Here is a 20,469-nt window from a genome sequence, read left to right on the forward strand (position 1 = left end):
GGCGTGGGCCGGTGCGGCCTGCTGATTGTTTGCTATTAGCAGTGACTGCTCATCTGTCCACCCACATGCCAGCTCAGTGCCGTATCTCAGATTCCAGCCATCAACAAATGCTGACAGACACAAAGAAGCTCTTATTCTAGGACACTGCCTTTCAGCATACACACAAGCACGCATGTAGAGGTGCATGCAAAAGTTTGGGCACGCCCGGTAATATTACATGTTTTGCTGATTTTTGTGTAGAAAAGTGGCATATTTCTGCAGATTTTAGTGTAGAATTTCTATTTATTTCAGTTTAATATATACATATACAAATGTGCGTTTTGTACAGGCTACATTTTGTGTTTTATTTTTATTTTTAAAATCCATTCATGGTGGAGAGGTACATGCAGGGCATTGTAAGGCAAAACAGCACCAAAACCACCACTGTGAAGAAATGAGAATCTCTACAATGCAGATTACATAATAAACCACTCTAAATGTCTGATTACATCTCAATTATTGAATTAATTGCACTTTAATTGTGAATCTGTGAATAAAAATGTGTTGAATTTATATGGAGGGATATTGACTCTTGTTGTTTACTTTTTGAAGCTGTGTTACAACTCACCCCAGCATGTGGAGGCTGTGCTTTTGTCTGGCAAGCTCTTTATTTAAACGCGTCCAACCAATGTGACCAATCACCATGAGCCACCAAGAGTGAAACTCTATGAAGTGGAATTCATGCCAAACTGAAGTGCAGACACTACAGTGGGCAAATATGAAATGTAATGCACACATGACACTACTTTTCCATAGTGACAGGCAGAATACATGTCAAAGTGAAAAACACACCCCCGAAACTCCCCCTTGACTCCAGTCACATCAGTGAAAACAGTGAAATACAGTGCACACATTACTTTTCCATAAGTGCCAATGCGGAAAACATGGCAAAGTGAAAAGCAAATCCTCTGTTACACTGTTTTTACCTTGTTTGACGTTTTTTGTACTTCAAATGTTTTTGCTTCATTGAAATGCAACCAAAACAGTGCAATTCACACATGAGATTGTGTTTAAACAGCAACATGGAGAAAACATACCCAAATAAAAGTAAAAGATCAGTTACATTGCTTTAACTTTATTGTGCAGTGGAAAGCCATAAACATGCCTTTATTATATTTCAGAGCAAACTGTATTCAGTTCTGAGACAAATTCATCATTTTGTGAAAGTGTAATAGAGTTTTTCATTTTGTCACTTATATGTTTGGTCTGATTGCTGTGACAATTGGCAGATGAAGTTGCTATGGGAATATGAGGAGATAACCAAAACACATTCTCCTGCATAAAAAAAGTGTTTCATTTTTCCACCTCTTCATGTCAAACGTTTGGAGACCCTGACTTTTTGACCTAAATGCTTATGAAAAAATACTTAATATGTTTCTAAGTAGGGAAATTGATGAATGATTTTGGTTTTTTTTTACTAAAACACATTTTTATATTTGCAGGTTTATTTCTTTAAAGAATAAAGATGTTCATAAATGAATAAATACACACAAACTCAGATCCTCTGCCTTTCATTACACTCGTGCCTCCTTGTCCACTTTCGTCTCACAGGGACTGACAAATGGTCAGGAACAGCTTTGACCCTGAGGGATGCTCAAAGCGCTGATGTAAAATTTAAACACCCCCACCCAAAACACACACACACACACACACACACACACACACACGAAAAGAGATGACGCATCTCTGATACTCTGATGATAAAACTGTGCCCAGTGACTTTAGCCAGATAGCTTTGTGAACAGCTGAATATGCGCATAGAAAGAGCCATTAGTAGCTCTAAACCACTGTTCATTACAATAAATAGTAACATTTACACTCACAGGTTTGACAGAAACGTCAATGTTTAAATTATTACCACATTTAATGAGTGTCAGGTTGGCTTTTTTTCACTTGAGATTTTAACAGATTGCATTAGACCATTTACAAATTGCCTTAGCACAAATGAGCCCAGGTCAAAAAGAACAAGGTTGAATAGTCAGTCAATAGCTCTTCTTCCCTTGGGAGAATCGATAGAACCAAATCATGCAGCACACATACAAAACTGAAAAACGAGCAGCTACACAAAATAGAGAAAACTAAAAAGCTAGAAGATGGTTTGGCTTAGCTGTTTGTTCCAATTGTTACACCCACACAGGTCATTTCTCTATAGAGCTCTTCAGTCTTGCAGTCATTCTGATGTCGGCACTCTACCCAAATAAGGATCTAAGGAGGGTTAGGCAGGTTTTCTTTAGGGGAAAAAATGAATGCCATATTCTGTTCCAAAGCTGATATGTTTTGTCTTGTTTGCAGTACCTCGCCCATTTATTTAATTTCCAGTCAAAATGGCAATTAAGTACAAGTTACAAGGGCGATACCTGATCCCTCGTTCCTGTGAAGAACAGAGAGTTGCAAACATAACTATATATCTAAATGAACTATATCATTTTAAGTAAAATAATAAATAAATGATCTTGTGCTGATTATAGATTCAAAGCAAGTACGTTTTGAAAATGCCCGAACCATGAAAATACATAAGGTGACGCAACTACTGATTGGTTGTTAGCTACCAGGTTAGCGTATCCTCTTGCGTTGCCTTTGAGCAACCAGAATCGTCTTATCGTCTTAATTGTGATGTAGTATTTCCCAAGTTTTCCTGGGTTTTGTTTGCTGTGAGCCTCTTCTAGACAAACTTTGTCTCTTTACATCAGGGCAGTTTTATGTGATGTCACTTTGGCAACCAGCTACATTGAGGGGCACTATATCTGAAGTGGAAAACAAAGTAGCTGGTACCAAAAGCGAGTCGATCAGAGACGACTGATACCATGCAGTGGAAAAGTCATTCTGTTTGAAAATACATGCTTGTAAATAAAAAACCTGCCCAATTTCCCAAGATATTGGTAGAAAGAGTGAACTGTTACTTGTGTCTCAAACCAGAGACGAAAGAGAAGATGTGTAAGATTGTTATGTAACAATCCCAAACTATAAAAAAGCTGTTGTAGAAGAATTGTGAAATGAAACAATTTGCTGCCACTGAAGGAAGTATCAGCGCTAGTATGGCAAGGGAGTTAGCAGCAAGTCGCAGGGGGTATTTTGTGCAGTGCATATAAATAGATGCTGCACATCAACAGTGCCACCATTTTGGGGCAGTCAACAATGCCCAACTGCATTCAGCACCATTACAGTTTCACAATGTATACTGTTCTTATACTGTTTCATACTGTATACTGTTCTTATACTGTTTCATACTGTATATTTTTCACACAGTGCTGCATAACAATACCCCCCCACCCCACCCCACTTAATGTCAATGAACCTTCTCAATTACGAAGTCTTATAGTAGTCAAAATGCGGAACATGCACATTGAAATGACACCCCATGTAATTTAATACTGTACTTCACACCTACTACGTCATCAGTTCCTCAAAGTGTAAACTACTAAAAACCAGCATAAGCACCCCATCTGACAAAGCTTGCTGATTTTTGCAGGGTGTTTTGGCGAGGTTGCCAGTCTCATGATGTCACTGCATAGCTGCGCTAGCTTGCATGCAGCAATATTTGTATTTCAACTGCTTAAAGGTCTTCAGAGCATCTAGTGACATTTGAGGGGAAAAGTGCACATAAGACAAAACGTATTGGCTTTGGAAAACTTTGCCTTATCAAGACAGTCATACTGATCTGCAGCATTATTTTAATTATTATACTTACTTTAGTAAGACAAACAGTACCTATAATAACATCTGTTTCCAAACCTGAAACGATCAATTCTGCTCTTTTCTGCACATTATTTTCAACCATTTACAAACTAGTACTTTTTGGTGAAATGTAGCAAAATATGGTACCAAAAAAAGGAAACTTTACAGGAGAGTGAAAAATGTCCTTAACTTAAAGTAAAATAAGTGTAATCAGTGTTTAATGTTGTCCAGTCTCACTGCTGGGTTAAGAGTTGAACATGATCTAAAAATGTCCAGCCATGAGCGGCTCTGGGGTCAGTAACTGAACATTACTGAAGGCCTAGGGGATGGATAGCACAATCAGTGCATCAGATGAGCTACAGTCTCAGTACACCAGCAAGTTGGGACTACAAGGTAGGCAGTTTCTAATAAAGTGGCAAATGACCACTGTAAAAAGTGATTCAATATTTTAACTTGAAAACAGTAAGTCACCTAGTTGCCTTAAAATTATGAGTATAGAATGTAAAAGAGATTATTTTTGTGTTTCTTACTAATAGAAGTGCAATGAACTGGTGGTTTTTGTTCTGTTTAACATATAGTAATTGCAGATGAATGTGTCCTTTGCCGTTTGTGATTTTTAAGGAATGATTCCTCCCTGCAGTGGGATTTAGTCAAATATTTGGCTTTATCTGTGTAGAAAACCTATATATATATATATATATATATATATATATATATAGGTTTATATTTATATATATATATATATATATATATATATATATATAACTATATCTCTCCTAGTTGTAATTATAATTCACAAGACATAATTTTATGAGACATTCTAAAGCAGTTTTACAGAAATGCTGGCCCAGCTCCCTAATGAGCAAGCTGAGGAAAATCTCCAAAAAGCATGATTAAGCAACAACCGAGAGCAACTAAGACTTCAAAGGGGAACCCACCGTCCTCTGGATAACTAGTCCAAAGACCATCACAGAGCAAGAGACATGATCTTGGATCAGGACCCGCCCTTTCATCTATTTTATTCATCTGAGCTTAAAGGACAAAACCTGATCCTCAGTGTGAAACCCCTGTTACTCTTGGAAGTTAAATACAGTTCACTGTTAACATGTGGAGCCATAACAACAGCAGTGCCATCCTGTATTGACATGTAATGACAGTCTGCTCTCCTCTAGTTCTAGCTGCATGTCTGAATGCTTTCAGTTCAATTCCAGTCAGATTTATTTACATTAAGCTTTTTACAGCAGACATTGTCTCAAAGAAGCTGTACAGAAATCCAACTCCAGAGCCCTAGTGAGCAAACTGAAGCCAACTGAGGCATGAAGAAGACTCAAAGCCTGTCCTCCTCTGATCTGCACAGGACAGGAGTTACGATAGTAGCAGTACGAGTTTAAACACATTAGACAGAGGCACACAGATCATACAGAGGAAAGATCAGCCAGTGAATAAATGTCGTGGAAACACACACAGCCATCAAGATCTGTTGGATGGTTGATCATGTTGATTATGTAAGGAGTTCATAAAGCAGGTTAGGGGTCCATGCAGGTTCTTGAAGTTCGTTAGAAGACATGACTGAAGCTTCAGGGTGATGGTGGACTCTTCATTTAGCCACCAGCTGAGGAGCATCGGCAGCCTCTGGAGCAGTCAGGCAGCGGTTCCAGAGAAGCTCTGAGATGGGTCCTCCAGTAAGGGGATGTGGGCATAGCTGTGGGATGCACACACGGTCAAATGTTCTGGCCTTCGAGAGCCTTCCTCGCGCTCCTCTTCCTCCCTGGAGCGCAGCGCCATAAGCGCAATCTCGTGCTTGGCTGCGCTCTCGAGCTCGCGTTGCTTGCTGTAGAAGGTGACGAAGTTGTTGATGATGGGGTGGATGGGCAGCGCGATGGCCACCACGCCGCACAGGAAGCTGACGGCAGCGTTGCAGCGGCCCAGCGTGGTCTTGGGGTAGACATCACCGTAGCCCACCGTGGTCATGGTGATGACGGCCCACCAGAAGGACTGCGGCACACTGGTGAACATGGTGTCCGGGTGGCCGTGCTCCACCGTGTAGGCCAGCGCGGCGAACAGGAAGATGCCCACGCCCATGTAGGTGAGCAGCAGGCCCAGCTCCTTGGCGCTACTGCGCAGCGCGTGCGTGAGCGTGCGCAGGCCCGACGAGTGGCGCGCCAGCTTGAGCACTCGCGCCACGCGCAGCACGCGCAGCGCTTGCACGCACTGCTGCGCGTCGGCCAGCTCCAGCGCACCGAGGCGCGCGCCCACCTGCGTGAGGGCCAGCAGCACATAGAAGGGCACGATGGCCAGCACGTCCACCACGTTCATGAAAGACAGGGCGAAGCGCGCGCGGTCGGGCGCCGCGGCCAGGCGCAGCGCATACTCTGCGGTGAACCAGGCCATGCACGCCGTCTCCACGGCCTCGAGCGCCGGGTGCTCGGCCTGACGGCCCGTCTCGTCGCAGCACACGTACAGCTCGGGAACGGTGCCCACGCACATGGCCGCCGACGACAGCAGCACGAAGAAGAAAGAAGCCACAGCTATTGCGCGCGCGGCCAGAGACGACTCGGGCTTCTCCATGAGCTTCCACAGGCAAGCGCGGCACCGCTCGCGCCGGGAGGCCGTCCCGCCTCCTCCCTCCTCCGTGCGCTCCAGCATTGCACGCACCTTCTCGCCGATCTCCTCCAGCTCGTCGCGCGCCTCGCTCACGCAGCTCTGGCAGCACTCGTCCAGCAGCTCGGCGTCCACGCGCCAGAACTCCATCTCCTCCATGAAGCACACGGGGCACATGCCCCGCCTCATGTGCACCTCGCCGTAGTAATACACCTCCACGATGCAGCGAAAGGCGTCCGGGTCCCTGTCGAAAAAGAACTCGCCAGGGTTTCCGGGCTCGTAGTCGTCGCACAGTTCGGCCACTTCGTCCGGACCGCAGTGCGCCGACGCGCTGGCCAGCTCGCCTAGGCGCGTCTCCGGGTAGCGCTTTAGCGCGTCCGCGTGCAGCACCTGCTTCACGCCGCCGATGTTCACCACTATCTCCGCGTCCTCGCTCGCCTCCGAGCCGCTCCAGTCCGCCCCGTAGCGCGTCCTCAGCGGACCCCACATTTTCGGTTCAAGCAGACCGACAGACTCTGATTAATAAGCGGGAGCTGCGCGAGGAGGAGGAGAGCCTCGGTGGAGGAATGCTGAGGGAGACATGGTGGAGATGGAGAGCCTGACGAGCACTGATTTAAAGTGTCAGAAGGAAAGAGGGGCACGGAGCGAGGCGGAGAGATGTAAGCTGTGTGTGTGTGTGTGTGTGTGTGTGTGTGAGAGAGAGAGAGAGAGAGAGCGCGCAAAGGGAGGAGTGAAAGGGTTTGTGGGTTAATGACACCATGTTTCCATACATTCTTACTATATCTCTTGAAATCAGGGGTAGACTTAGTCTGTCTCGGGCTCTGGGCAGAAGGTCGGAACAGTTTAAAAACAAGCAAACAAAAAATCCAAAGATTTCAGCCGTTTTATCTAGTCCATATATAATATTTCTTACTTTGAAAGCATAAATATCATGATTAATTTATTTCTATCCAGTGCTTCTGCCTTTGGACTCGTTTTTCCTCTCCCAAACCTGAACTCAGGGATGCAATGTTAATGAACGGAGTCTGTATTGCTGGTGCTTTAAACTCCACAGTCCGTGCGTAATTACGCACAGGCACGGTGTTACATTTCCACATGGAGATGTCGCCATCTAGCGACCAGCAGCGCGCAGCGCACCCCAGCACAGTAAATGGAGAAGTATTTCCTATTAGCAGCTCTATAGTTGACCTGCTTCAACGGGCCTCATTCAGCTCCAGATGACTTGATCATGATGTGACTGAGTTGTAAGGATAACACAGACATGTACAGGAATTAAGCCGGAACATTCATTCCAGATTCCACATCTAAAACGTCGTCACAGAAATCTGCCACACTAGATAGAAGAATTACAAATGAACTAAGAATAAACAGAGGCACTTGGTTCATACAGAGAACAAAGCTGAGTACATATATGGGTCAGCCTACCTAAATTTGTCCCAAGTCAGAGTTGAAAACACCTTTCAGACTTTTAATTGACTTAGAATTTACACTAAAATCCTTTTGCTTTGAGTGACCCTATATTTTATTTATTTATTCATTTGTATGTTTGTTTATTTTATCGCAACTAATGACTGAACAGTCATACTTTTTCAGTAGGGACAATTTTAGATCATTTTGAGCATAACTCAAACACTAGCTAGTACATGACTATCAAACACAACTTTAAACAGTTGTACACATAAAATTATAATATTTCCTTGAAACACAAAAAAGTCAATTAATTGCAGCAAAGTGTGTTTCGGTAGTGACAATTCTTAACATTATACACTGATTTTCAGATTTTGGGACATACTAACTGCTCAATATGTGGCCATTAGGGACAGGAATTCAGTCTCACTCCTTGCTCTAAAATGCATGTCTAGAAATTAAAACCGTGTTTCAGTAGTGACATGAAAGTGTGTAAGAATTTAAATAAAGTTTTTGTATTAAAATTTTAACTCATGATGAAGCTAATTCTTTAATGTCTCTTTAAAATAAAGTAAAAAAAGACCTTGAAAACACTGACTGGGTTAGGGTCCCATTATATAAATGATGATTTTGTATGCTATCTGTATTAATAACTTGGGTTTAAATAGATAATAACATAATTTTAACTGTCATTTGAACTACTTCGTTAGAATGGTCCATATATTACATTCATTATATTGTTTCTGATGACACTACAGTGAAACTCAGGGACACAAATTTATATATATATATATTTCCAAATATACACGTTTTAAGTCTAACACAAGCAATATGTATTTTTTTTCTTCTGATTGTTCTGATCTGATGAAGGAGGGGTGGTGTCATTCGGAAATCAGCTGTATCACCTGCGTGGGTGGAATCTCCAGTTCAGCATTGACCTATCAGGAGATGAACTGATTTAGAGACAGCACAGCGCATCACTTTCACACCCACCCACATGAACACAGTAGACGACATACAGGTATATGCACAGACCCCAGCAGGGCTTGAGTCCCTGCCTAGTTGTCCTCATGCTTTACAAAGTGTCCTTTGGGTTTGTGTGTATTTTATATTGCCCCTGGCATTCTGCAAGATAAGTGGAGGGGAACTCCTGGAAGGCAAGTTTGGTGATTTCCCTGCTCAAACACGCCTGATTCAACTAAGCAGTTAGTACTGTTGGGTAATTTAGAAATGTACGTGACAAATATACAAAAAAAAAGATACAACTGTAGAAGTGTATGAAAAACACCAATGGATTATTTCTGTGATGCGATATATCCCAAAACTAAAAAGAAAAGATCCCACATTGAATTTCAAAGGTAGAATAGATCATAAAATTAATTTTAAAAAATGTTTACAGGAGCAAAAAAGAAAATGTAATTCAAAAATTCATAAAAATGAATAAAAATAATCTTTACCATGTCCACACAAACACTGTACATTAAAGAGTAGAGAGATAGAAAGCAAGAGAGAGAAGTGGGGGTAGAGAACACCCATTGGTGTCTTCCCCCCTCTAACACAGACTTGATCAAAACAGTTATAGCTTTATGCAAATTATATGTAAATTAAAGGGTCTATACAAACAGTTGGTGATTAAAACTATTATAATGCAGACTTGGAATAGTCCAGAAATAAAAGCTTCAGTTAATAAAGATGTTCTTCATGCGCTTCTGAATGACATCAGCAGGGATCGCTCTCAGCCAGGCTAAAGGCCCTGAAGGTTCCCGAATGGTCAACTTTCAGCCAGCTACACACTAATTGAATACCCAGTTCTGTCTATATAGATATATAGATTGGAGATGGGCATAAACAAGTCCTTATGTCATGTCACAGTGTCCTTCTTAAGGAATACACAACAATCCTTGCAGGGAAACAAAGGCCAAAGACATTCCTGGGTGTAAGAAATATATTTTTTAGAAAAATATTCTACATCAAAATGATGCAACTTCGATTACAGAAGATAATCTGTGTCCTTTAGTAGGTACGTTAGAGCAGGAAATCACCAAACTGTGTAATTCCCCACCCCTGTTCAAGAAGCTTGCCCATTGCTTTGGGTTCTACATGATTCATCGCCCTGAAGCACTCTTGCTGATGCAGTACTGATCGCCTGTGGTTCTCCTGGGTAACTCTGACTTAAATTCATTACCACGGCGCTGGAAATCCGACCAATAAAACGCTAATAATCTCTTTATATCACAGCACTATACACAAAGCAAACAATATGTGCCTGTTTACACCTTGCATTAATATGCAGTGGATCTACATTTTACACAAGTGTAAATGTAATGCGTTTTCAATATTTGTATACAGCTATGAAAATGGAAACGTGTCTGCTGTGTGCTGACTGGCAGGTGATAGAATAAACGATGAAAAGAAAAATGGAGGACACGCAAGGATGATTTGCTAGGGTTTGAGTGCCTCAAACCAAGTGTCTTCATGCACTCCAGGCCAATAAAAGTGTCCAAGCCAAGCCTGTCCACTCATATGGTAACAGGAGTAAACCAAAGTAAAACTGAAACTGAAAAAGTTTATCCAGATATGATCCAGACACAAAACACATGATAACGCAAGGTATAAACAAGCTCTGTGTCTCACGGCAACCTTCACAATCATACACAAAAAGTATAAGATCTCTCACACACCTTTGAGTTGATATTGGTGCAGGAGCATCCTGAGCTCCGAGTTCTGCTGTTTGAGATGTTCAGTATCAACCAGAAGCTTAGATCTCTCAGTCAGCACAGTACTGTGATGAAAGCAGTTACATTTATTACACACAACATTTATTACACACAACACAACAACTATCTGACAGCCAGCAGAGACTCACTCACTGATATTTCTTGAGAGCAGCCTCCAGTGCATCCCACACTTTGAGTTTGGACTCGGAGATGACCTTGGCCATGCTCTCCCAGTACGCAGCATCCTCAGAGTCATCCCTCTCCTGCAGTGCCAGCACACTGCTCTGCTGCCAGGATGGGTCATCTCTGTCACAGACCAAGTATGGTCACTGTACATGGGTTTAACTAGTGCTGAGACCAGATTCACAAAATTGCTTTAAATGTGTCTTTTTTCTTAAATGTATACTTACATGACAAGGTAAACCTCTTAGTCTGTAACTTCTAATGAGTTTCACAACATTTATCATAATGTTTTCCTCAGGCACTGATAAGATTAACTGAAAACTGAAAAAATGGTTGAGGGAAATTGTCACGATTGGCCCCTCCCAGTCCTGTCCATGTGTTCCTGTTGTGTTTTGGTCTAGTCCATGTGCCTTTTGTTTTGATCCTAGTCCAGCCCCTTGTTTCGTGACTCCGCCCCTGATTCTTTCCACCTGTCCATCATTCCTGTTGCATTTAAGCCCTGTGTTTGCCCTTTGTCTTTGCTGGTCTTTGTTGTTTGCAGTGTTTGATTCTTGTTTGAGGTTCTGTGTTCTTTATTGTCATGTCTGTCCCATGAGCTCTACGTGTTGGCTATATGAACCTGGACCGTTCTGACCATGACCCTGGATTTGCCCTTAATCAACATTGCTTATCTCCGCATATGCATCCGCCTCCTCACTCCCCGGAGTTAAAGAAATATGACAGAATTTCTGCTAATGTGTAAAATGTTACATGTTACAAAGTCTACATGACAAATAACACTACACACAAAAACAATTCACATGTAGTTACATAATTAAGACTTTCTTAAGAGAATATTTGAGTAGTGAAGTTTTATACAAGAGGTGCTTTGAAAAGAAATCATGATCATGGCATTTTTTCTTGTATCATTGTATCACACTGCTAATAATTGATAATTATTATATGTATTTCATAACACTCTAATTTGATCTCTCTTTCTGCTGTGAGAGCTGCTGATGAACTGGGTCTCTACTAAAGACCTCCCTTTTTATTTCATGATTGTATTTCATATGTAGACTATTTTATATGTTTGTGTTGTTTGCTTAAATATTTTTTTACTTTTTGTGAAGCACTTTGTAGAACTTGGTTATTAAAGCTGCATGTTGTTTTTTATGAGAAAAAAACAACCTGAAATATCTCTTCCTGTAAAGCCTGAAATAATAACTTAAAAGTCACAGGTGTCAGGTTGGACATCGCAGGCGTTTTTCAGACTTTCAGTCTTTGTGTGTTAACTTATGGCTCAGAAAGAAGAGACAGCTCAATGTTTAGGTTTTAAAATATCCAATTATACTGATGAAGATAAAATAACAGAGGAAAATTCACCTACATCCACAAGACATGTCCTTCACCAAGGTTTAAATGAGTTATCTCTGAATAGTCTTTAAAGTGTGCTCACAATCATCAGATTCATTCCTCAGGTAAGGGATGTAAAATGTTGCAAAATATTCTTCTGCACTGTCTTGATTACAATAATTGTCATTCTTGTTTTATCTCCCAGGCCTAGTGTTCACACACAATCATATACAGTGATGTACCTTGGCTTGCAGTACTGGGCTGTGAAGGCTCGAAGAGCCCTCAGGACATCGTTTGGGTGGATAAGATCAGAGTCCTTCTCTGGCACTAGTTCGCCATTGTTACTGATCGAAATGTCCTCCTAAAAAGCAGCAGCTGAGGTTAAGAATTGTAGTCATAATTGCAAGTTTTGTAGGCCCTTTTAACAACATTAGTTAGTCTGTTAGTACCAACAAACCAAGTAGTCCTTCTTACCTTTGGCTGATCTTTTTGATGCAGTTTATATTTCACGAAGAACTCTGCCATTTTATACACATCCTCTTCATTCTCAATACCCACTGCCTGCAATGAGATCAATCTGTGTTCATCTGTTTTAAGCATTGCCTCTCACAATGAGTGCAGGATCAGGGTATTAATGTGGCAAGAGGCAGTGCAGTAGTTTCATTCTACTCACGGAAAAGATAGAGTCCAGCTTCATAAAAGACTGCTCGTCCTTCTCCAGGGAAGACAGCAGCTTCAGGAGTTTACTTTCAATTAGAAAGCCCTGACAGACAAAACCAGTCATGTATTTTAAATTTTATACATCAGACACAGAAAGTGGGTTATCTACAGTACTGTGCAAGAGACCACCCTTTGTTTAGTTCATTTCCAGTCAAAACAGCCATTATTTCTGTATCAGGAAAATACAGACTTAAACAAAAGACTGAATAACTTAATATCATTTACATTTTTCAGTATTTATTCATCAAGAAACGTCTTTTTTTCAGTCCTAGAAGTTGGTTGCATTTTCTGCTTCCCACAATCCAGGTAACCCTAACACACATTCAGTGACGTTGAGGTCTGAGCTCTGAGCTCAGTTCATTGTTCTGAGAACACAAGAAACTTCTTTGTTTGGTTGTCAAATGTTCTTCTCTTATGTTTATATTCCTTTCTCAGTCACAGCTTCTTGACATCAAAGATAAAAACTTGAAGTACTATTTATCTACCAGGTCTCACATAGTTGTGCAGGCTCCCATTATCTCTGTATCTTTTAAAACTCGAGTTTTGGGCACTTGTTTTTTTTCCCCTTCCTTTTGCAAGTGGGTTATCTTATATCTTATCCCCTCAGACATATCCCATGAAAAGGTATGTAAATTGGTGTTTTCACTGGAAATTAAATACATGATGGATGGACTCTGACTTTTGCTCAGCACTATATTTCACCTCTCACACACACAATTCCCACCGTCTCATCACACAGCAGCTCCAGCAGTCTCTTCACTGTCTTATGGTCCACTCCTGTGCTCTCAGAACCCTCAACAGTGCTTCCCTCTCTTTCTGCCTCTGTATCTCCCTTGCGGCCCATGCCACTAAGGACTTGCGCGGCCACCTGCCGTGAGGTCCGCTGGACCTGGCGCCGGGGTTGGACAGGCCCAGAGCTCTCCATGAATGGTAGAGAAGGGGGGAACCAGGCCAGGCCCAGCTGCTGTTCATGGATTAGGCGATCTATCTCCAGAGCCCTGTGCACCAGAGCTTTGGCCTCAGCCTCGTTCATTAGCCACACCTCGTCAAAGCGCTTAGCATCAACTGCTGCAAAGTGCCTTAACACATACACGATTATATGAATGATGTCATATGTACACACACACACACACACATATATATATATATATATATTCCCATTTTCTAGTTTTTGACATCACTTGAAAGTACCTGTTGGTCTGTTTTAATGTCTGTTATAAAGTCTGGTTCCTTTGACTTACATTAAATGTAAAATATATTTTTTCCTTCTCCTGTAAAGGCATGTTCACCACCACCTATGTTTCATCACCTCCTCTTTTAATATCACTCTGTAAACGTTTGGGAACTGAGGAGACCGACTGCTGTAGTTTTGAAAGTGATATGTTTTCCCATTCTTACTAAACATAGGATTTCAGCTGCTCATCAGTTTGAGGTCTCCTTTGTCATGTTTTTCATTTCATAATGCAGGCCAGTTTAGCACCTGAACTTTTAATACAAAGACATGTTGTTGTAATACATTGTCTTGCTGAAATAATCAAGGCCTTCCCTGAAAAAGACATCGTCTAAATGGCAGCATATGTTACCAAAACATGTATCTATCGTTCAATACTAATGGTGCCTTCACAGATGTGCAGGTCACCCATGCCATGTGCACCAATGCACCCCTATAAGTAAATGTGAATAAACACGTTGTGTTGTCTTGGTGCAGACACACTGGAAAATGTTTTTGGAAAAAAAAAAGAAGAAGACATTCACTGGAAGTTTACAAAAAGTCTGTATTATCATCCCTATGGCCTAGATAATTGGCAGAACAAGATGCTGAAATAAAATAATATATTGGCAAGTGAAACTGATATATCTAATATTTCTCATTCTAATGAGATTTATTATTTAACTTCTAAATATTCTTTACTTGTTTTAAGTGAATAGGAAATTGGCAGATAATTTTACTTATTGTTACCTGAAGCAAGCAAAACTATCTGCTAATATAGCTTATAATAATATATTTATATATTAACAGTTGCAATAATAAATATTAGATATAATTAGATTAGATTTAAGAATATTTCACTTGCTAAGATACTTCTCTGTAGTGAAGTCTTACGGCCCTGTGGACTTTCTTGGTAAAACACACATTAAGTCTGGAGATTTAGATTGGCCACATACCTATGTGCATGGATGTTCTTGCTTACCTCATCTTCTTCTGCATGTCTTTGTACTGCTGCATGGCACGCTTGTAGTCATCAGTCAGTAACTGGTTCTCCTCGTGAGACTGCTTCTCCTGATTGGCACATTTGATCTTCAGGTTGTTGAGGACATCCTGCTGTCTGGAATGAAGAGGAGTTTAATCAAAAAAATTAAAGCAAGCTACTGTATGTCTTATCATCTCAAGCAGCATTGAATACAAATATATTAAAAGCATTCTAAGTGTTATGAGTCAAAGTAATCAAAATAGGGCTGTATGCTGGTAGTGAGTCACAGAGTTCAGACAATAATAGCACCTTCTGATCTTCCTTTTCTGCTGAGACCTAGTGATGATGTTCTCCTCATTGTGTTTCTGTAGCACATGGATGTTGTATTCCAGTTTCTCTTGATTAAGCTGGTAGGTAGCCTTCATCTGCTGCAGCTGTTGCTCTAGGATCTAAACATGAACATACACAGTAAATCTAAGGCAATTGCAATAGATCTCCTAATGTTATCAGCATCTACTGCAGCTCTCTGACCTCATAATGATTCAATTCAGTATGATTCCCTAGGAAATGATGCAGTGTTTCATGAAATCTTAAATTTAACCACTATTTAATTTGAGTGGAATAGTTACTAAACATGCTACAAAAAAGTTGACAGAAAAGCTTAGCTACAAGTCATGGTATGGATTCTACAATACTCTAAAACTGTGCTGGAGAGATGGAGCACCATTCTTCTGAAAGATATTCTCTAACATAACATAACTCTATAACATGTTAGTCCAAATTCTTCTCTGCGTTTGTATACATGCCAAAGATCATGACACAATGTGAATAATTGTCTTTAAACTTCTGCATTATGTGTATCCTGCCACTTATTCAGGGTTTTTACTTAAATTTGTCACATGTCTATTTTTACACAGTAATGAGATATAGACAAAATGGTAGTGTAGTGAAAGTGTACCTGTACATCAGTTTCCAGTTTGGTTTTGATCATGTTGTACTCCTCTGCATGTTCCACTCTCAGCCGATGCAGCAAAACCTCATGCTCCTCCACCTGTTTCATCCGCTGTAGAAGGTACTCCAGCTACTCGCAGACACAAAAGCACAGGGCAGTCATGTATACTAGCTCAGGCTTTGCTGGAGTAGATCATGTAGACAGTTAATGGCTGTTTAAAGGCTTTTTACCTCTTTGTTGCCCCGCTCTTTCCTCTGCTGCTCCCATTTTTTCTTGTTGCCTGCCAGCAAAGTCTTCCGCTCATCATCAAAAGAATTCTGTAGGTCCATCATAAAAAAGGTTAATGCCCAGCGTAACAGAATAACTAGAAGAGTAACTAAAATAGATTTGGGCTATGAAACTACATATAAATGAAAGTACAGTACAGTTCAAATTTTGGAAATCACAGTTCAAAAGTTAAGAATTTCTTTAAGGTCCACTTAAACCATTTGCGTGGCTTTAAGTACAAAAACAGCCAAAATTCATTTTCAAATGACCATTTTCCAACCTCTATTTATCCCTTAGAATTAAACAGGCTGTTTTTTTACTGTGCCATTAAGACTGCTATGTGTAAATGAGCTCTGTTCTGATTGGCTGTCCTGTATTGTGCCACATTAAAAAAGCAGTCTAGGCTCAAACATTCCTCAAACAACACATTTCGAAACTTTAGCAATATTTACATATTCAGTTATATGTTATACAGTTATACATTTTTATTTTTATACACAAAAAAGTATGTTTTCCATGATATGGGCACTTTAAACATGCCCAGAGGTTGAACTCGGCAACACAGTGGGTAGCGCTGTCACCTCACAGCAAGGAGGAAATGGGTTAGATTCCCTAGCTGGGCGACCAGTGTCCTTTCTGTGTGGAGTTTGCTTGTTCTGTCTGTGTGCTTTGCCTTTTTCCTCCCACAGTCCAAAAGAAATGAGTTTGCCTTTTCCCTCGTATAGTCCAAAGACATGCAGTCAGACAGACCAGACATGCTAAATTGCCCCTAGGTGTGTGTGAATGCTGCTAAATATATGAATGGAACTAACGAGCAAAAAGGAGGCTCAACGGCAAAGGGCAGTAACATACCTCAATTAGGTCCAGCTCTTGTCTATAGGACTTCATCAGAGAGGTGATTTGCTCCTGCATCCTCTCAATCATGATATCCACATCTTCTGTCTGCTTTTTCAGGTCTTTCACATAGCGATCATCACTTGCTTTCAGCTCCTAAACAATAAATACATTTGTTTTTATAACTTCTCAAGCCACAGGGTCAGATATGCCTTATATGGATTATATAAACACAACTACTGATGTGTTATGGGAATTTTCCAAGCTGACTCCTAAACTTTACCTCAGTAACCAAAAAGAAATGAGTTTGCCTTTTCAGTTTCAATGTGGAACACATACTTTAAAAAGTCAAGACCATTTTGCTAACCCAATTTTTCTGTTTTTCCTATATTATCAAGATTTGTTTATCCTAAAAACAGTGCACTTAAAAGTTGTAGTATGTGGCATGGGCATCTGTGAGTTAACCTGCTGCAGTTCATTAATCAGTTTGTTCTTGTTCTCAATGAGCAGGGCGCAGAGCTGCTGCTGGCTGTTGAGGGCGTCCCTCAGATCCTGAGGAATCGTCTTTGCCGTGGCGGCGGTCCACTTTCGAGTGACCTCCTCAAACTTCTCCAGGCTGGATTTTGCCTCGTTCTCCAATTTCTCAACCCTGAACAGCATCAGAACAGGTTTGTGAACATAGGGACACAACAAGAACAGATGCGCGAATGTGAGACATGCATCTTGTTGTGTTCACACCTTAATCTGCGTGCTTCTTCTAGCGCTGCCCTCCTTTTTGACTCTCGGGCATCTGCTGCCACCAGGATGTTGGTCACCAACTCTGTGCCATCTGTTTGTAACTTAACCATTCGCTGCAGAGAGGACACAGGAAACAATACTTGTAAAAGACACCTGCATGAATTCAGTGTGGGTAGCAATAGCTTTACGACTGAAAAAAACAGGACAAAAGACATCAATGCAGCTATGCTAAGGTTAACACAGTAAATAGCTATATCAAACTCACTCTTTCACTTTGTTCCACTTGTGTCTGACTTGTCCGAGCTTCTTCTTCAATATCCTCCTTCTCCTGGGAATCAACTTCAAGCTCTTGTCTTCGGTTTAGAAGTAGAAGCAAAAACAGACATAATAAAATGAAGAAAGCTAACCAGATAATGTCAGTCAGTTCAGCTAGCCATGCAATGCTAACCTATGGAAGCACATTTCTGCCTCTGGAAAAGAAACAGGTAGTCATTTAGTAAGTCATAATAAAGAGAAGGTTTTGCATAATTATGACTTAGTATCTCAAAATTATGATATGGCATTTCAAGATGATGACTTAGTATCTCATAATTTTGATTGGCTATGTCATAAGATCCTATGTAATAATTATGACAGTCTCTCACAATAAGGAGATAATATCTCATAATTATGACTCAGTATCTTGTAATAACGAGATTAAATCTTATTATGATTTAGCATCTCATAATAACGACAGTCATAATCATGACTTTCACATAATTATGACTCAAAGTTAGGACTTCCTTTCTCATAATTATCACTTAGCATCTCATAATAATGACTTAACATCTAACGCAATAATTGTGACTTTAGCATCTCACAATGCTGAAAACTTTCTCATTATTATGAGACACTAAAATTATGGAAAACTTTGTCATTATTATGACACAAACGGGCTTCCATACTTAGCTAGCTAGCAGCTACATTCAGTTAGTTAGATAATATTAGCTGGCTAGCTAAGCTAGCTAAACTACACTCACCGTTTCTTGGCCTCATTTCGTGCAGCTATTCGGAGACGACGAGCTGTTATCCGCTCCTCAGGGTTTTCAGACTCAACGGACGGTCCTGCTGAATTTTCTGCCTGCATTTTGTAGGTTAAAGTGCCCACCTTTCTGCAGTAGGTGAGGAAGACAGCCCCGGTATCTTACTGTGTTCACTGTTGTCATTCCAGTTGCTATGATACGGTAGTGGTGGCGAGTCGATTCCAAAAGAATTGATTCTTCGACTCTATTATGTCTGGGAGTCGTGCTCGACTCTTTCCAACTGAGTCCAAATGCTTGGAATAGACTGCTTTTCATCATAATTGGCTTGAGGGGCATGTAATAAAGTAAAGCGCTGTTCTCGGAAGAAAACCTCTATCTCCATTTTTGACATAATTTAATGCCTGTTGCCCTTTACATTATGTGTAAATTTCATGATGAATGGACTAAAAGAAAAGACCCAAAATGACATGGGAAAATGTCTGGTTCCTTTAACTTACATTAAAAGTAGTTTTATTTCCTTCTCCTGTAAAGTTACCATTTTGGAGAGACGAGATTTTATTCCGACAATAGCGAAAGAATCTGAGTTTGAGTAGCCAGTCTTTAATTACCAGAGGTGGACGAAGTACACAAATCATGTACTTGAGTTAAAGTAGAGATTCCCAAGGTAAAATATTACTCCAGTAAAAGTAGACGTCCTTACTCTAGACCTCAACTTGAGTAAAATTACAAAAGTATTTGGCTTAAAATGTACTTAAGTATCAAAAGTAAAAGTAGATTCTGTAATTCTGGCTCTGATGTCCTGTTATCATTTTTATAACAAGACTCGCTTCATGAACTCATTTCAGGTGAAAGTCCTCCAGCGTCTCTCTTGGTAAACCTTTTTATAGGTTCTTTTAATAGAACGTCATTAATTAGTGACGCTGACGTCTATTAAAATTATCATAAGCACAAAACACTGAATGTAAACAGTTTCCATCAGGGAGAACCGAGTGGCTCTGAAATCACTTTTTACACACAAGCAAAGTTTCAGTTTAAGATTACTTTATAACTTGGTTACAAGCTGAATAAAGACTTGCTTTAAACTCAGGATCACAAATAAGTTTTCCTTTACTGTATTGATCTGTAGGTCTCTGTTCATAAACAAACTAACCGAAACTAATTTACTAATAAATGAAAGTGTTTGTATGAATTCAGAAAAAAAGAAACAGGCCAGTCACGACTGCATATGTGTACATATTTCTATATTGTGGTCTATTTACACAAACTTAGGTTAGTTCATCATGAAGGTAGACATATGTACTCCCAAACTTTTACGTTGCTGCACTGATGTTGAACCGTGTGCTTGCACTGGGTTGGTATGACCAACAGGTCAAAACAAGCTCAGAACAAAGTGACCACTGTGCCCTGATTGGTGTTCTTGCTTTGTGCTTATTTCATTTTGACATGTTACGTTTTTATACACAAAAACCAAAAGGAACGACAGATTTCTCAAAATGTAGTAGAGTAAAAAGTCAGATATTTGACTTTGAAATGTAGTTGAGTGGAAGTAAAAAGTTGCCCAAAATGGAAAAACTTAAGTAAAGTACAGATACACAAAAAAACTACTTAAGGACAGTAACGAATTACATTTACTTAGTTACTGTCCACCACTATAATTACCAGCTTTAAAAAATGCCAGCGCACAAAACTACCAGCAATTCATCAGAAAAAAAACATGGTGTAGAGTGGTTAAAAATATTTAACCAGTGCTGCTAGAGTTTTAAAACACTCCACTCACCGTCCACTATATT

At 40.4% G+C, this 20,469-nt stretch overlaps 2 protein-coding genes across 3 annotated transcripts; both read right to left on the minus strand.

The window, feature by feature from the left end:
• Positions 1-4,708: 4,708 nt before the first annotated feature.
• On the minus strand, positions 4,709-6,838 carry kcnf1a (potassium voltage-gated channel, subfamily F, member 1a). Its single transcript, XM_017718053.2, has one exon. The coding sequence runs from the start codon at positions 6,802-6,804 to the stop codon at positions 5,356-5,358; it is 1,449 nt and encodes a 482-aa protein (XP_017573542.1). The 5' UTR covers positions 6,805-6,838; the 3' UTR covers positions 4,709-5,355.
• Positions 6,839-7,454: 616 nt separating this feature from the next.
• Positions 7,455-18,852, minus strand: drc1 (dynein regulatory complex subunit 1 homolog (Chlamydomonas)). Of its 2 annotated transcripts, XM_017718051.2 has the most exons (17): positions 18,677-18,852; positions 17,923-18,010; positions 17,658-17,770; positions 17,385-17,568; positions 16,938-17,075; positions 16,049-16,135; positions 15,825-15,947; positions 15,176-15,315; positions 14,867-15,001; positions 13,399-13,753; positions 12,628-12,717; positions 12,429-12,515; positions 12,197-12,315; positions 10,593-10,745; positions 10,404-10,504; positions 8,628-8,660; positions 7,455-7,552 (listed from the first exon to the last, which is right to left on the minus strand). In XM_017718051.2, exons 1-16 carry the CDS (start codon positions 18,781-18,783, stop codon positions 8,650-8,652), a joined length of 2,031 nt encoding a protein of 676 aa, XP_017573540.1. In that variant the 5' UTR covers positions 18,784-18,852; the 3' UTR covers positions 7,455-7,552; positions 8,628-8,649. The 2 variants fall into 2 exon arrangements, with proteins under 2 accessions (XP_017573540.1, XP_017573539.1); XM_017718050.2 differs by lacking the exon at positions 7,455-7,552 and having other exon boundaries at positions 8,510-8,660.
• Positions 18,853-20,469: the final 1,617 nt, after the last annotated feature.

The sequence above is a fragment of the Pygocentrus nattereri genome, chromosome 4 (genome assembly GCF_015220715.1).
Source record: "Pygocentrus nattereri isolate fPygNat1 chromosome 4, fPygNat1.pri, whole genome shotgun sequence".
NCBI lineage: Eukaryota > Metazoa > Chordata > Actinopteri > Characiformes > Serrasalmidae > Pygocentrus > Pygocentrus nattereri.